This window comes from Staurois parvus, unplaced genomic scaffold, assembly GCF_062004578.1.
Source record: "Staurois parvus isolate SC_StPar_1 unplaced genomic scaffold, SC_StPar_1.0 ptg001062l, whole genome shotgun sequence".
Lineage (NCBI taxonomy): Eukaryota > Metazoa > Chordata > Amphibia > Anura > Ranidae > Staurois > Staurois parvus.
Genome location: NW_028318858.1, coordinates 849805 through 865971, shown reverse-complemented (window position 1 = coordinate 865971; position 16167 = coordinate 849805). Strand labels below are relative to the sequence as shown.

The window sequence follows — 16167 nt, the reverse complement described above, 5'->3', positions numbered from 1 at the left end:
TGAGCACACCATCCCCACCGTGAAACGTGGTGGTGGCAGCGTCATGTTTTGGGGATGCTTTTCTTCAGCAGGGACAGGGAAGCTGGTCAGAGTTGATGGGAAGATGGATGGAGGCAAATACAGGGCAATCTTAGAAGAAAACCTGTTAGAGTCTGCAAAAGAGACGGAGGTTCACTGTCCAGCAGGACAACGACCCCAGATCTATACAATGGAATGGTTTAGATCAAAGCATATTCAGTCAAAGTCCAGACCTAAATCAAATTGAGAATCTGTGGCAAGACTTGACAATTGTTGTTCACAGATGCTCTCCATCCAATCTGACAGAGCTTGAGCTATTTTGCAAAGAAGAATGGCCAAAAATGTCACTCTCTAGATGTGCAAAGCTGGTAGAGACATCCCCAAAAAGACTTGCAGCTGGAATTTCAGGGAAAAGGTGGTTCTACAAAGTATTGGCTCCAGAACACAGTTCAGCCTAAGACACAACTATCATAAACAGAGAATCCCATTCAAATAGATCAAAACTAGCAGTATCCTAAACAGTATGCAGAGATTGGAAAACCTCTTAATACAGCAAAGCCATTAAATCCCATTAGCAGGGTATCCTTTTACACCATACCCTGAGCTCAAATCTAGTCACACATGGCTACACTCATGTGTAAGAGAATATCAACCAGTTTAATATCAAACATACCTATGCTATAGTGTGCAGCAGGTGAACTGGTCATAGTTTATGTCCTAAAAGATATACAGTATGCACCCAATTTGTGTCATGTTTGATCTTTATCAAATCATAATTTCATTTGGTTCAATTATATGTTGGTTGTCAAATTGTAAAATCATGGCACTTATAAATATAGAAATAGTTAGCATAACTAGCATTAAGGGAGTGTCTCCTGAAGTATAATAAAACACTTCAGCTCCCCAACTTCACACTCAGCAACACCCACACTAGGGTCTACAAAAAGATGCTGCTCTTGGCAGCTGGAGCTCTCGTTTGACATAGAAACAGCTAATGATACTGGAAGACTTATTTATGATAGAGCCAGTGACTCTGTTAAGATCAAACCTACAACGTACTTTGAATTAAATTGGACTTTGCACAATAACCACAATTAAGGAAAACTTTCATTTTAATCCTGTTTGTTTCACTGCTGTTATTGTCTGTTTTGTAATATTCTTTTTCTGTAAATATTCTTGCACCTTTTCATTAAAACAATAATAATTGTGAAGCTGAGTCTCTAATTGCGCTAAATAGGAAATTAAATAATTCTTGCCTCTTTGAAGAAAGCTATCATAATTTAAACTCTGTACATTCCTGTCTGGGTGTAGAGGGAAGTGTCACAGACATTTCTTAAAGTTCAGAATTGCTACAACAGATGCTGTGAAAGGAGCATGCTTCCAATAAAACATATAGTGGCAGCTACTGTATGTATGTGAAAGGGTTAATTGCAGAGTTAGCCAACCCCAGTGATGATCTCTCTCATTCTGCTGGTGTTTAGATTTGTCCTATGAGCTGACAAATCTCTATGCAGGGTACAGATGAGATTGTAATACATCACATTCTGGTGGCAGTGTGTCAGGGCCTGGATTTAAACCCCAGTCCTCTGCTGTGTCTGGCAGTAATGCTTCTTGCTGAGCCACCTGAAATGCTGGACAGCTACCTGTCTCATTGTTTTGACTGTCTTGCCTAGTCTCTTGCTTTTTGGTCAACCTTGAACTCTTTGCTCCTCCCATGAACTTCCCGGTTTAAGCCATGTCTCTGCACTTCCTGTTTGCCAGATTATTGTGCTCTTTTCAGCCAATATTTCACTTTGGTCATTCCTGCTGCCGTCCATATCTTCGCTACCACTAGTTACCACAGCTTGGCTATGCTTCTGCGTGATCGCAACCTGCAACCACTTCTTACCGACCTTTGCCTTGTTTACTGACTATGCTTCTGCTTTTCCCTACCTGCAATGTCTGCTACTGGGCCCTGGCTTGCTCACCCCCTCGTAGGACGATCCTGAGGATCACGACCTGGTACTAACAAGCAGTGAAACCCATCTCCATCATCAGGAGCTCTGGTGAACACCAGTTAGTACTTAGACTCCGCATCTCAGGAGAGCCTCTGTCATCCACCAGGGTGACCTGCAGCTGTACTTATACATCTGGTTGGTGGGAGCCTCGCTACTGCTATAGCTACTGGTCTCCAAGCCTGACTTGAGATCGTGATACAATGGTAGGATCTGTGACTTCATCTCCCACTCCTTCTCACCCCTCCTTTGTTTGTTTTTAATACCTTGTGAAGTAATGCTTACTCACCTTAATCCACCTTCCATGTCCCTCCGCTGAATCATTTTCAAATGTGGGAGATCAATTGACTAGTAATACAGGTGTCCCCTTTTGCTAACATCATCAATGAAACTCCTCTCTTGGATCCTGAGAGAACACTGCCACTGGACAGCCAATAGTGAGTACCCAAGTCATGCAGGCAGTGACATGGACCCCATCTCTGGTACACAGAAAAACGTGATCACAGATTTAATTGAGTGAAAGGGGCATCTAGTTTTTTATTTTTTTAACTAAGCAATGTGGTATGCTAGCCAAACACAGCTCAATTTTTTATCAATTCCTGCTGAAAATACAGTTATTAAATAAGTGAAAAAAAAAATATTTTTTAAAGACCTTTAAGAAAAAAACACATTAGGAGAACACAGATAAATTGCAAGACTGAAACTACTTTTCCAAACAGAGAGAAAGTTTATTAAAATATAATAAAAGCATTGGATAAGAAGAAATGAATCCTGGAAAGAAAGATACAGACCACAGCGACTCATGACCTGACTCATAGCCCTGTTATATACATGGGTGAAGCTGTATGTATAGAGTCTAGTAGATGAATTCATGGATTCAAGGAAAAGAAAGCAAGGACACATCCAACACAATGGCAATCACAGGAAGGATGAAAGAGTGATACAAAGGTAATGTTTCACAGCCTTGGTTGATATGCATCCTGACAATACAATAGCCCTTCAGAAGAGTTATTTAACCCCTTAAGTGCAAGATGGGGCTTATAGTAGACATGGGAAAACCTGTTACCCTCAGGCTGGGCAACTAAAAGTCTAGAAATGTCCTGCTGACTTGCCATATTAAAGGTTTTAGTTCTTCAACTGCTGACTAAAGAGAGGTCATAGAGCGGAGCAAATTATATTTAGACTTTCTGTGGTTTGTCAAGAAAAGACATTTAAAGCTAAACTCCAGGTAAGTGCCAGCACAGATTTGAAATTTTTATTATAATACAGGATTTTTATAGTGCCAACAGTTGTGCAGCACTTTACAAAAGGCAAACATTATAGTTACAATGCAATTTGGTACAAGTGAAATCAGATACGTATGGCCTCGTACACACAGGTATACTACAGCGTACATCCAAGCGAGGGCTGCGTTTACTTACTCGGGGCTGCACAGGTGTTCAGTGCATCCCCATGCAGGTAAACTCATCCCTTGCCTGGGTGTATGCTGTAGTTCACCTGTGTGAATGAGGCCTAAATGTACTGACGGTTCAGCCAACCTGTGATACAGATATCCCTGATAGATAACACAGCCAGATCATCAACCCTAAATGCAGCAGGAGGAGCACAGCATACCCCAGGGCCTACTGACTGGATAGTGCAGGAGCAGCAGCACAGAGATAAGTCATGGTCATGCTGCTCACCTTCTCCTCCTGTCAGCACACATGCATTGTATTAAACACTAACTGGTTCGCAGTACTGACTGTCCCAGAATCAGTGGATCTGTAATGTGGATTACAAGCGGCTTATATCAAGATAAATTGCACATTAGTTGCTTTTCAAAATACATTTACTGATTTCAATGAATATATAACGGCATTAATTGGTGTTTCTACAGTATACCTGCCTGAAGTTCAGCTTTTAGGACCAGAGCAGTGGAAGAGTCACCCAGACTTGGGCGTAAGGACCAAGTCTTACTTGCGATACAGTTACTAATGACAATTTGCCAGCAACTTGCTTGCTTTAAAGGGCAGAGAAATACCCACCCGCTTTCAATAAACCAATGACCAATGACATTCTACTGTGTTTATGTCAATGAGGGACTGATACTTTGCTCATTTGGTTAGCGCAGGAATGACACCATGGAAGCAAGCATTTGTTCTGCACTTTTTAGCAATCCTATAACTAGTGACAACCCACCAGCAATAAGATGGTTAACATGGATTGCAGATGTGCCATGGCCTTAGCAAAATATTAGGGGGTTAAAGGTTGTTTCTATTTTCACTTTTCTATATATCTTTTTTGTTTAAGGCTGAAGTACATGGTTTTCTAGCTATGCACTTGCTGATCTGATGCTGTTTGCAGGACTCATTGAACTGTACAGGAAGTGCTCCTTCTATGTGCAGTGAAAGGCAATGTCCTGTCCACTCGCATCAGCTTTTTCAGTAGCTAGTGCACTGTTCATAGAGTAAAACTCAGTCTATGACTGGTATTACATCAACTCTGTTAGCCCAGAAACTGTGCATCTGGAATCACAGTGTTAAAGAGGTATAGCCAGATGTACATTTATGCTGTCAGTCGGGGACCTACACAAGTTTCTCTAGATCATGCCACCACAGGATCAACCACAATTTATATATTAGATGTAGTTAATCTAGAGATGCAGGACCATTTTCTTTTTATGAAAAAAGGTAATTGTTTGGCAACCACAAAGATTTGGTGAAATGTTGAAAATTCTTGGTGTATGACCACAAACCCTTCCAGTGCTTGATTAAGGAGCCATGTCTGGACATCCCCACTCTGTACCGTGACTAAAGATGTGCCTAAAAGGTATAGATAATTGCCCAGTATATATGATAACCAAAGTAATTACAGTAGAAATATGTGTGCCTGGATATCAAACAGCAAGAACGGAAGATCCATATGGATGAATGCCACAACGGTGCAGTTATGTACCGCATTTTCTGTACAATCATTTTCTTTGTATCTGCCACAATATAGGAGTCAAATGAAGTGTAAGTTTATCCATTGCTTTGGATGTCCAAATCAGCTGCAGTCAAGAAGAACTGTTGTCTTGCTTGATCTAAGGTCAGTTTAAAGCCTTACTCCATGTTAAATGTCTTTCAGTGTTTTTTTTTGGGCCAAGCTGGTCTAAACAAATTTACTGCACTAACATGTGAGCTTGATGCGCACACAGTATTAAATTTACGTAGCCTCAGCTACATACAGTATACAGCTCTGTGGTCCAGCAGTGCAATGGAGACTTCCCATCCCACTCCTGGAACAAAAGAGAGTAGGACTGAGCACTGCTCAGCCATTCACGGGAATACAAAGCTTCCCATGAATGGCTGAGCAGTGCTCAGTCAAACTCTATTTTGTTTTGGAAGGGGAACACCCCACCTCACTGCTGGAACACAGAGCTGAAACCTAGGCTACATACAGTTAATACAATGCACCCAGCAAGCGCACCTGTTAGTATAGTAAATAGTTTGTTTGGGCCAGCTTGGGCAAACAAACAATTTAAAGGGACATTAAACATGAAGTTAGGGTTTAAGCTGACTTTAGATCAAACCAGCCAACAGCTCTTCTTGACTCTTCTATACTGCAACTGATTTGGACATCCAAGGCGATGGATAAAGTTACACTGAACTAAATTCCCATATTGTGGCAGATACAAAGAAAATGATTGTATAAGAAACATGAAACTGCACCATTATGGCTATCATCAATATGGATCTTCCTTCCTTGCTCTTTGATATCCAGATACATATCCTTCTACATTAATTACTTTGATTATTTTGTTCCAGAAGTGGTACAGGAAGTGTCCATCCCACTCCCGGAATACATCCCTGTATACAGTATGTAGCTGAGGCTACATACAGTTAACATAGCAAGTGTAACTGATAGGGCAGTATATAGTTTGTTCAGGCCAGCTTATCCCAAAGGATCTGTTTAAAGGGACATCAAATGTGGAGGTAGGCTTTAGATTACAGCTCTGTGGTACAATATATAGAGGATCTGCACAAGTGTGGCCAACGATGCAGAGAATTTCACCAGAGAGAAAATAAACAACTGAGGAGACTACACTCACACTAAGGGGTTAAGGGGTCAAGAAATAACTGGGGTAGGGGGTGTTGTTCAGTTTAGCTTGGGAGGGCTGAGAGGAAAGGGTAAGTGGTAGTTTAATTAAAGATGTACCTGCACGACAGGCAATGTATCAAAAGGAATTAAATATAGGCGGAGACTTAAGCAGGCCATAGATCAGCACAGTCAGTGTTGATGGGGGAACCCCTCCCACAGCACTATTGTGCTTTGCTGGCAGTAAGCCTTCCCCTCTGGCAGAACACAATGATCAGCGTTGCCAGCTATAGCCAGCAGCACAAATCATTCGGGAAAAACCCAACAGGCTGGTTGTACACAAGTCGATTGATAGATCCACTTGTGTACAACCAGGGTTCCCACACATGGATTGAAATTTGGCTGGTCTCTGCTGAACCAGATGAATTTCAATCCATGTATGGCCAGCCTAAATCATTATGAATAAGAATAGGTGGTAGAACAATAAATTTAGCCATAAACTGACTTTGTAGATTCAGATTAAGAATACTTTAATAATCCCAACAGATAAATTATTAAAAATAAACTCTCATTGAATCCCCATGGAGGAAATGAAACATAATAATTTATAATATTGGTTCCTGCAGACAAGAGTTGTGAACAATTGATGTTGGCTTTGATTGTTAATGCAAAACATGTCTAGACAGGTCTAACCTGAGTGACCTCTACGTTACTCTTTGCCCAACCTTCTCTAATGATTAAACTTCTTAAACGTACATGAAGGTTTGGGAGTCACAGATAGAAGATGTTCCCTGTATGCAAAAAAATTTTGGCTAAGATCTAAAGATCCAAAGTTGTCATTAATTGCATGCAGAATCCAAGCCATTGAAAAATACACAGCAACTGATAGGAGTAGTCAAATCACAATACCAAGCTCTCCTATTAACTCCTGAAACAAAAAGGGCAACAAAAAATAAATATAGTAAAAATATAAAGCTTGCACTGCTCTTTTGGTTTTCAGGCAATTGTTTCCTTATAAGACACAGTAAAGCAGAATATATAAATAAGATGTATTAAAGGAAGAAGTCTCAGATGCTTTATGTTCTTCATACTGATAGCATAATTCTGAGCATCACTCCTTTACTCACTGAAGTATGCTCTAGATTAGAAATATCTATAATAGCCTATTAATAGGCAGTGTGCCTCAGTTTGTCTGTGATTGTAGCCATAGTGCGCCATAATCCCATCTTCCCATTGCTGCCGAACGCCTTTCCTTCAAGGCCCACCATTTTATTTTCCTTTTTAACAGCCACTCCGTATATCTACTTGCAAAAGAGCCAACAACACCTCTGTAAAATAATTAGTTAATTCTCTGAATATTCTGTTCTCCCAATGGCCTTTAGCTCTGTAATAAAAGTGCTCAAACAATTCCTAAAGTGTCCCTCTTGGGTTCCTCTGATCGGCACTAATTGACGCAGTTTTCTGTAATGCGCCCGTCCGCATCCATCTGCCTTATGTTTTTTGATAAGTTGATTGTCACTTCTTTCTTAGGGATCCGTTTGCTGTCTCTTTTGGCCTGCAGAAATAAAACATGAGTTCATAATGAGCCAGACAGTAAGATAATTGATGCATTATATAGAAAAAAAGCTGCAGATGCAGTTCAGCACATGAGCAGAATGCTGGCTTAGTGGTTAGCATTGTAGGCCTTGCAGTTTGGGGGGATTGGCTTCAACTGGTCACTTATATTGAGCAGATGTATAAAAAAAACCTGGACTGGTAATGTATAGTTCAGAAATGATACAGAAGCACTTATCATTGTTAACGTTAAACACACAGATGAAATGCATATATGGGAGCTGTCTTGTACCTGCCAAAGGATTCTTAGTTTTGTCTACAGTCCTGCCACAATGCACAGCAAAGAGGGTGATACCACTTCCTTTTAAAATTAGGAAATACACTGCTGACTAAATAGATTCTCAAGGGCTATACCCTGCACCACATCCCCACAAGTACATGAAGAAAAAACTAAGCAAAAGATGGAATTTTTAAGGTGCAATACTCAGGAATGGACCATGCTTAAAATATAAAAACAGCATTTTATTCAGTATAAATGTTAAAAATAATATAAAAAGGACATTACTGTGTCAGAGCCAGCATAACATGTATCAGACACCATATTACAGCCACCAGTTGCTCATGAATGAGCCTTACAACATAAATGAGTATAGCTAACTGGTAGATATAACATATTGATCCAGATGTGAATTCTCAATGTGTTTCACAGTAAAGCTTCATCAGGAGAGGTTTTAGTGGGCTAATAAGCATGTAAGGGATAGCATCATGTCAGTTTGAGAGAGAGAGCCCCCAGAAAGGGGACAAGCACCTATAGGTTCATGGCACCAATGTGCCCACTTGGAGGAGTTATAAACTGTGGAGAGGGGCCCAAATCTAGCGCCACCAATGCCTATACCCTGGGGAAGCTTGGAATACTATATAGAAAAGGATAGCCAAACAAAAAAGAGTTTTCAGAACAGCCTCCAAATAATACAGGGAATATGGAATTCTTCTAATCTGCTCTTAAAACATCAACATTGGGGAAGAAAACACTCCCAATGCATGTTCTTTTTTATATATATATATATATTATTTTTAACATTTATACTGAATAAATTGCTGTTTTTGTATTTTACGTTTTGGTCCATGCCGGAATATTGCACCCTAAAATTCCCATCTTTTTTCTATAAATACACTGCTGATATCACTCTGCCCCCAGCCTTTTGAGTGGCTGATGAAGGTACAGCAGTAGACAAATGAGGTCATCTCTCTGTTTATAGGCATTCTTCACCTATCAGCTTGTTCCTGGTCAGCACATTAGCATGTAGCACACCTGACAGGCACCTAGTGTTGCTCCCTCTATCAGTCTGCGGGCTGCTGTACATGACATAATATACACTGATATCAAGTCAAATTACATTGTTTGCATTTAGAAAAATATATTTAATGATGTATTAAGGATTATAAAGCAAGACTAATATGTACCTTTTATATCTGCCTGGAATTAATCTTAAAAGTAAGCTAGAATTTTTAGAGTTATTGAATACATTTACAATATGAATAATGTGGTTTTAAAGGTTCAAACCACCTGAACAATTTAGGTTATATATGGAAAAGTGGTAAACTGAGCCATCCACTTGTCTCTTACATCTCTTCAAGACTACAAGTAAAAAAAATCTCCATTTTACTCTAATATTGATCTCTTTGGGGTCCCATTGTTACATCAGAGGCATTTGTTTCATTCTACATAATATAGAATACACTAAGAAATCAGCAAGAAAAGTGGAATCCTCTCATATTACCACAACAATTATTCAGACCTGAGAAATTTATTATGGAGTTCTAACCAGTTTCCTCTCACACTTCAAAGACATACTGGTAGGCTAATTGGCTGTACAAATGTGAGTTAGGGACCTTAGACTGTAGGCCCCTTGAGGGCATTGACTGATGTGAGTGTACAATATACAGTATATGTAAAGCACCATGTAAATTGATGGCACTAGATAAGTGCCTGTAATAATAATAAATAATAACCATTCATAAGAAATTAATATGAGATTTAAAACTGACCATACATGGTACAGTCCACTTACCCTGTACCCTCTGAATAAAAAACTGAAAGTAATATAAAAAATTCAAATTGGAAGAAGACAGTAAAGCATATTTACCTTTATACTCAGCTTGCAGCATGAAAACCTACATAAGGGTGACATCACAAGCAGAGATCCTTGGAAACTGGAAAGCTTAGGATATCAAAGTCTATAGAAATGCATTTTTGCACAAGATTTGGAATATTAATTTTTCCTGAGATCCTGTGTTGGGGTCCAGCAATCTCACCAGTGCCTAAATAAAATGGCTGCAAGCTTGTGAGTAAGATAAGCATTTTCACATTTTTCTTTTCTTGTATTGATTTTCTACTTTCAGATAGATTTTTATAGTCAGGCGATAAAGTCCACTTTAACTTTCCAACGAACGCAGTTGGTAATTGAGCTTATCATAGATTATCATATCATTCTTACTGTCTGTTATGTTTAGTGACATTCAACAAATACAGTATTTTTTAGTATATTTCTATACACTAAATATACCAAACTAACACTTGCTATATTTAATTATTTCTACAGTGATACTTCCCCAATTCAGTACTGATTCTAAAGGTCATTAGCAATTCTCAATATTGTAAACTGGGCTGTAGAATAGTTTTTTGGGTTCAAGTCGGAGTCAAAAACCTGAAAGAAGTTTCTCTTTTCCACTCTATTAAATGAACATTTTGGCTGCACTTGACCTCTAAATTGTACATGTGAGCATATTTTTTTATTTTGTAGAGCTTCGGAACCTTCAAGATCTATTTTTATTCCCTTTTTTTTGGCTAGTAAGATTGCCTATCACAGTGATGGACCAATGATAAAGTGAGACTAGGAAGCTGGTTGGTACTTGAACTTTCAGGGTGGCAGGGACAATATACCAGAGTAAGATGGTGCACGGTGGTATTTGGAAGATGCCTGCTGTTCATTGTATAGTTTTGAATACATGTCTCCAGGTTTTCTTTAATGCATCAACATGAATTACTGTACTGTAGGTGTATATAAAAGAAAACAATGGAGAAAATTGAACTCTGAAGGCACTCTTCAACACGACTCTTCATCTTACTTGATGTTCTGCTTCTGACTCACTGTACCTAGTGAGGCATTTGTATTGGAGAGTCTCTTCAGAGCTCAAGTGACTAAGGCACCTCTGTTCCTTTTTCTACAGAAGTACATATCTACAACTCAGCGTTTGTACATGAAGTATACAATCACAAATGCCCTTAATAAATCCCATAGCTGTACCGCAGCTTTCAGATATCAATAGTCAAAAAAAATGCCCATAAAATGGCTGATGCACCTGTAAATTGATGTCGTTTTCAACAAGACAAAGATGTAGAATTTATTGATTAGAAAATGTGTAGGCTTCTTTTAAAAAGATTATTTATTTAACACGTTTCCTGATGAATGGTCACTTTTTCAGAGACATGGTGGAGCACAAACTCTGTAGCTAGATAAAAGGATACAGAAGACAGTAATGAGAGGGGGTAATTAAAATAATGTGTATAATTTCAGGTAATTATTGACCAAACTTCAAACATGAGAGTATAAAAAAAAATTATCTTATGAAAAGGGTCTCAATTCAAAGAATACGGTATATAAAAACATTGTTGGGAAGTCTAAAACATCTTTAAAAATAGCATATTAGCATAAAATATCCCAACAAATGATGCATACATAAAAAATATATGATAAGTAAAGGTACACATATGGTCTCATAATAATATAAATTCATATTCTTGTTCATATCAAAGGAGAGTATGAGTTAAACACTGGTAATTTATAAATTGTACTGATATCTGTACTACAGAAGGGATCGTGGATTTTAAGAAATGTGCTCTCCTATGATAAAAAAAATAATTAGCAGATTTTTATACATTGCCTTATTCTAAAGTTCTAAGGTATGCATAGTATTGTGGGATATATTATTTCAAGAATATGTTATTTTTTAGAATGTTTTTCATATTTACTAGGAATGTTTGCTGTATTTATTGAATTGAGACTATTTTCATAAGGTAATATTTTTTTCTATACACCTATATTTGACATTCAATCTGTAATTACACAGTTTTTGCTACAGTTTATGCTAGACTGTGTATCTGAAGAAGTGACCATTCTTCACAAAGTATGTTACCAGTGTTGGCTTCTTTTTAAAAAGAGACTACAGCTTTTTGGATCTCTGATTCCTAAATTTTTGTCTCTTTGAAGACTATATCCGCTTATGGGTGCCTCTGCCAGTTAATGGGGATTTTTTAAATAATTATTATCTGTATTATCTGTCTATGCTGATCTTCCCAGAAGGGAATGAGGATTGGGTGTTCCTGAACATTGAATGAGGCCTTCGCATCCACTGCATGGAGACACATTCTTCACAAATGCCTATCTCAGGTTGTACACACCATTCATATGGTTGCTTACCTCCCTAGGTGTGAGTAATTTTATTGCAACTTTTCTTTAAAGTACTATATCCTCCTAATTTTTCAAAACCCTGCACTATAAGGGATCACCTGTCTTCCCTAACGCCTCTCATTGTGTTCTGTTCATGATCTTGTTTCTTCTGAAAGCAACAGTTAGAATGACAGCACTGGAACTTTAATTACTCGAGCTTATCACAGTATGTCATTGTTTTTGTAATTATTTATGAGATTTTGACACCACATATTCATAATTGTTTGGTTTTATATTTCTAGGCTTCTAGTCTCTTCATTAATCTCTGCACAGCCTATTTCCTGCCTTCTGTACATTCACTTGCCCAGTGAAATAATTAATATCCAAATAAAACCAAGGATGTCCCCAGAAACGGCCATTGAAGCCCACAAAAACAGATGCATAGTTAAATCATTGGTAAGGTTGAATAAAGACACCAATCTATCCAGTTCAACGAGTGTGTGTGTGTGTTGCTACCATGTTCAATACCCATGTACATTGTGTTACAATGAAACAAGAAACACGTCTAAAAGTGTTTGAATATATCTACAGTCCAGTATCTAGAGTTCCACATCCTTATCACTCTAACAGTAAAGAACCCCTTACAGTTTAAGATTGAACCACTTCTTGTCTAACTCCATTGTGCGGCTGCATGTCTTCTTTAATTACCTTAGGTTAAATACTTTTCTCCCAATGCTAGTCACAATTTACAGATTTTTATATTGTGAATAAATCCCCTCTTATTATCTCTCCAAGGAGAATAGGTTTAATGTTTGGAGTGATTCCTCACAAATGAGGTCCTCAGCCCCCTTATTAGTTTTGTTGCAATTTTTTGGATTCTCTCCCTTTTAAGGACACTCTTCCTAAGTACTGGTGACCAGAACTAGACAGCATACTCAAGATGTGGCCGAACAAGAGTTTTGTAAAGTGGTAGAATTATAATTTTATCTCCTGAGTAAATAACATTTTTAATGCATGATAATAGTCTACTGGCCTTGCTTGCTGCAGCTTGGCATTGCATGCTATTTTTTTCTGCTTTCCTCTACTAGGACCTCCAGATCCTTTTTCCATCCTTGATTTCCCCAGAAGTTCTCCCTATAGCAAGAAACTTGCATTGACATTTTCAGCTCCCAGGTGCATTACTTTACATTTTTCTAATTCAAACCTCATCTGCCATTTAGTTGCCCACCTCTCTCATTTATCTAGGTCCTCTTGTAAAGCTGTTGTATGTTATTGTGAAGTTGTTATGTTGCTCAGCTTTGCATAATCAACAAACTCTGAGTTTGAACTATTAAGGCTCGGTTCACACTAACCCGACTCTAAATTCGCACTACTTTCAGTGCAACTTTGGAGTTTTACTTTGATATGACTTCAATGTGACTTTTACACTCTGTGGCATTGAATTTGTATCAAAGTCAGACCAAAGTAGTGCAGGAACGTTTTCTAATGTCAGACCGACTTGCGTAGTATCAGTTAAGATGGCTACCTCAGGGAAACATTGAAGTTCACATGTCATCCAACTTGGGGTCTCATTGGTTGGATACTATGTCACAGCAGTGTGAACCAAACCTAATTCCAACCTCTATATCATGAACAAGTTAAACAGAATTGGTCCCAGGACAGAGTCCTGGGGTACTCTGCCCACAACTTAAGACCATTCAGAAGACATGCCATTAACCACTTCAAAGGCCAGGCCAATTTTCAGATTCCTGCCCAGGCCAATTTTCAGCTTTCAGCACTCTCACACTTTGAATGACAATTGAGCGGTCATGCAATGCTGTACCCAAACTAAATTTCTATCATTTTGTTTACACAACTAGAGCTTTCTTTTGGTGGTATTTAATGGGACAGACTAAAACATTTAATGTGAAAATGGCTTAATGTAGCTTAACGTGCAATAAACTGTCTAAATCTTAATCAATTGACTTGAAACTTTGCACAGCCCAAGTTCTCAACGTCCCAAACATGTCCTAGAAGTTTCATAGATTTCAGCCTTCCACAAAGAAAATGGGGGACATTAAGCTTGTTTTTTGGGGAGCTTAATGTAGCTTAACGTACAAAAAAGAGCTTAGATGTTGATCAATCTCCCCCAAACTTCACACATTAGAAGACCCTATCTATGTCAACATATTCTGAAAATTGCAGGTCATTTGGTAAATCACACCAAAAGTTATTCACATTAAGCTATATTTTACAGTGCTAAAACATTTAATGTGAAGAGCTTAATGTAAAAAGAGCTTAACGTACCATAATGTGCCTGAACCTCAATCAATTGACTTGACACTTAGCACAGCCCAAGTTCTCAATGTCCCAAACATGTCCTAGAAGTGTCATAGATTTCAGCCTTCCAGAAAGAAAATGGGGGACATTAAGCTTGTTTTTTGGGGAGCTTAATGTAGCTTAACATACAAAAAAGAGCTTAGATGTTGATCAATCTCCCCCCAAACTTCACACATTAGAAGACCCTATCTATGGCAACAAATTCTGAAAATTGACCTCAATCAATTGACTTGAAACTTTGCACATCCCAAGTTCTCAACTTCCCAAACTTTTCATAGAAGTTTCATAGATTTTGAACTTCCACAAAGCAAGTGAGTGACATTAAACTTGTGTAGACCCTACCACCTTGTGTAGTGGCCGTAGCGTGGGACAGCCAATGGGGGAATATTATGAGTGTGTGTTTGTAGCTCACCAGCCAATCACTGGGGATTTCTGGCTTGTGGTGCATGCTTGGGAAGTGCATTCTTCCAAGTTCCAAATACCAGTCAATATTGGCACAAAACCTTTAGGCTTCTGCTAGAAAGCTGAACATGAAGAGGAACTTCATCTTTCAGCATGACAACGACCCAAGCATACATCCAAATCAACAAATGAATGGCTTCACCAGAAGATGATTAAAGTTTTAGAATGGCCCAGCCAGAGCCCAGACCTGAATCTGATTGAAAATCTGTGGGGTGATCTGAAGAGGGCTGTGCACAGGAGATGCCTTCGCAATCTGAGAGAATTTAAGAGTTTTTGCAAGGAAGAGCGGACAAATATTGCAAAGTCAAGATGTGTCATGCTGATAGACTCATACCCAAAAAGACAGAGTGATGTAATAACATGAAAAGGTGCTTCAACAAAGTATTAGTTTAAGGGGGAGCACACTTATGCAACCATATTATTTTAGTCTTTTATTTTTACTTCCCTCCTCCAAAAAGATTTCAATATGTTTTTCAACTGAGTTGTACAGTTTATAGGTCACATTAAAGGTAGAAATTTTTCTGAAATTATTTTTCTTTGTCTTCTTATTTTCTTACATCACAGAAACCTGACTTTTTTAATAGTGGTATGTCGACTTTTTATATCCACTGTATATATTCATGAGAATTGCTATGTGCTCAATCTTAGTACAGTCTACCTCCAGGCTTGGCCTGGGGAGGTAATGCTTATGTGCGGGAAAGGTTTGACTAGGCCTCAAGCCTAGAAGGGGCCTCACAGGCTGATTGAGGAGGAGAATGAGAGAAGTTGGATGGCTACTGGAGGTACCTGGTACTAGAATGTACCTAAGGAGCAAGTCTGTCTGACCTATTGAAGATCACATGACTATCCGTATTTAGCTGTTCCTCTAATAACCAGTGCCGGCTTGTGCTCCTATTGATTCTGCACTGTGAAATACTGAAAGGGTCTGGTGAGTCTGAAGTTCTTTTCTAATATAGTTTTGACATGAATGTTCTAAACCCTATGTCCTCTCTCCCAGTTATGGAGTTCCCCAATAAAGAATTCAAAGATGTACTTAAACTGACTGGCGCCTAACTTTTCTTTGATCGCACATCCCTTCACAGGCCTAGGATCTGCACGAAAACAAGATGTCATCCTTCCCTGCCTTTGAGGGTCCACGCTACGCCTCTGGGGGTCAGGGGGGTGCTGTACTTATTTTTAGGGGAACTAATTGTGGCTTAAAGTACAAAAGAGAGCTTGGATGTTATCCAATTTCCTCAAAATGTATACAATAGAAGACTCTATCTATGCCAACATATTATAAAAATCTCAGGTTGTTTGGTAAAACAGACTAA

At 38.6% G+C, this 16167-nt stretch overlaps 1 protein-coding gene across 1 annotated transcript in view; it reads right to left on the bottom strand.

The window, feature by feature from the left end:
• Nucleotides 1-2716: 2716 nt before the first annotated feature.
• BAALC (BAALC binder of MAP3K1 and KLF4) overlaps nt 2717-16167 on the bottom strand; it is a 93318-nt gene continuing 79867 nt past the window's right edge. The window contains exon 3 of the mRNA XM_089658289.1: nt 2717-7623. Within this exon, the coding sequence (XP_089514415.1) occupies nt 7513-7623 (111 nt within the window). The 3' untranslated portion in view covers nt 2717-7512. The remainder of the gene's footprint in view (nt 7624-16167) is intronic.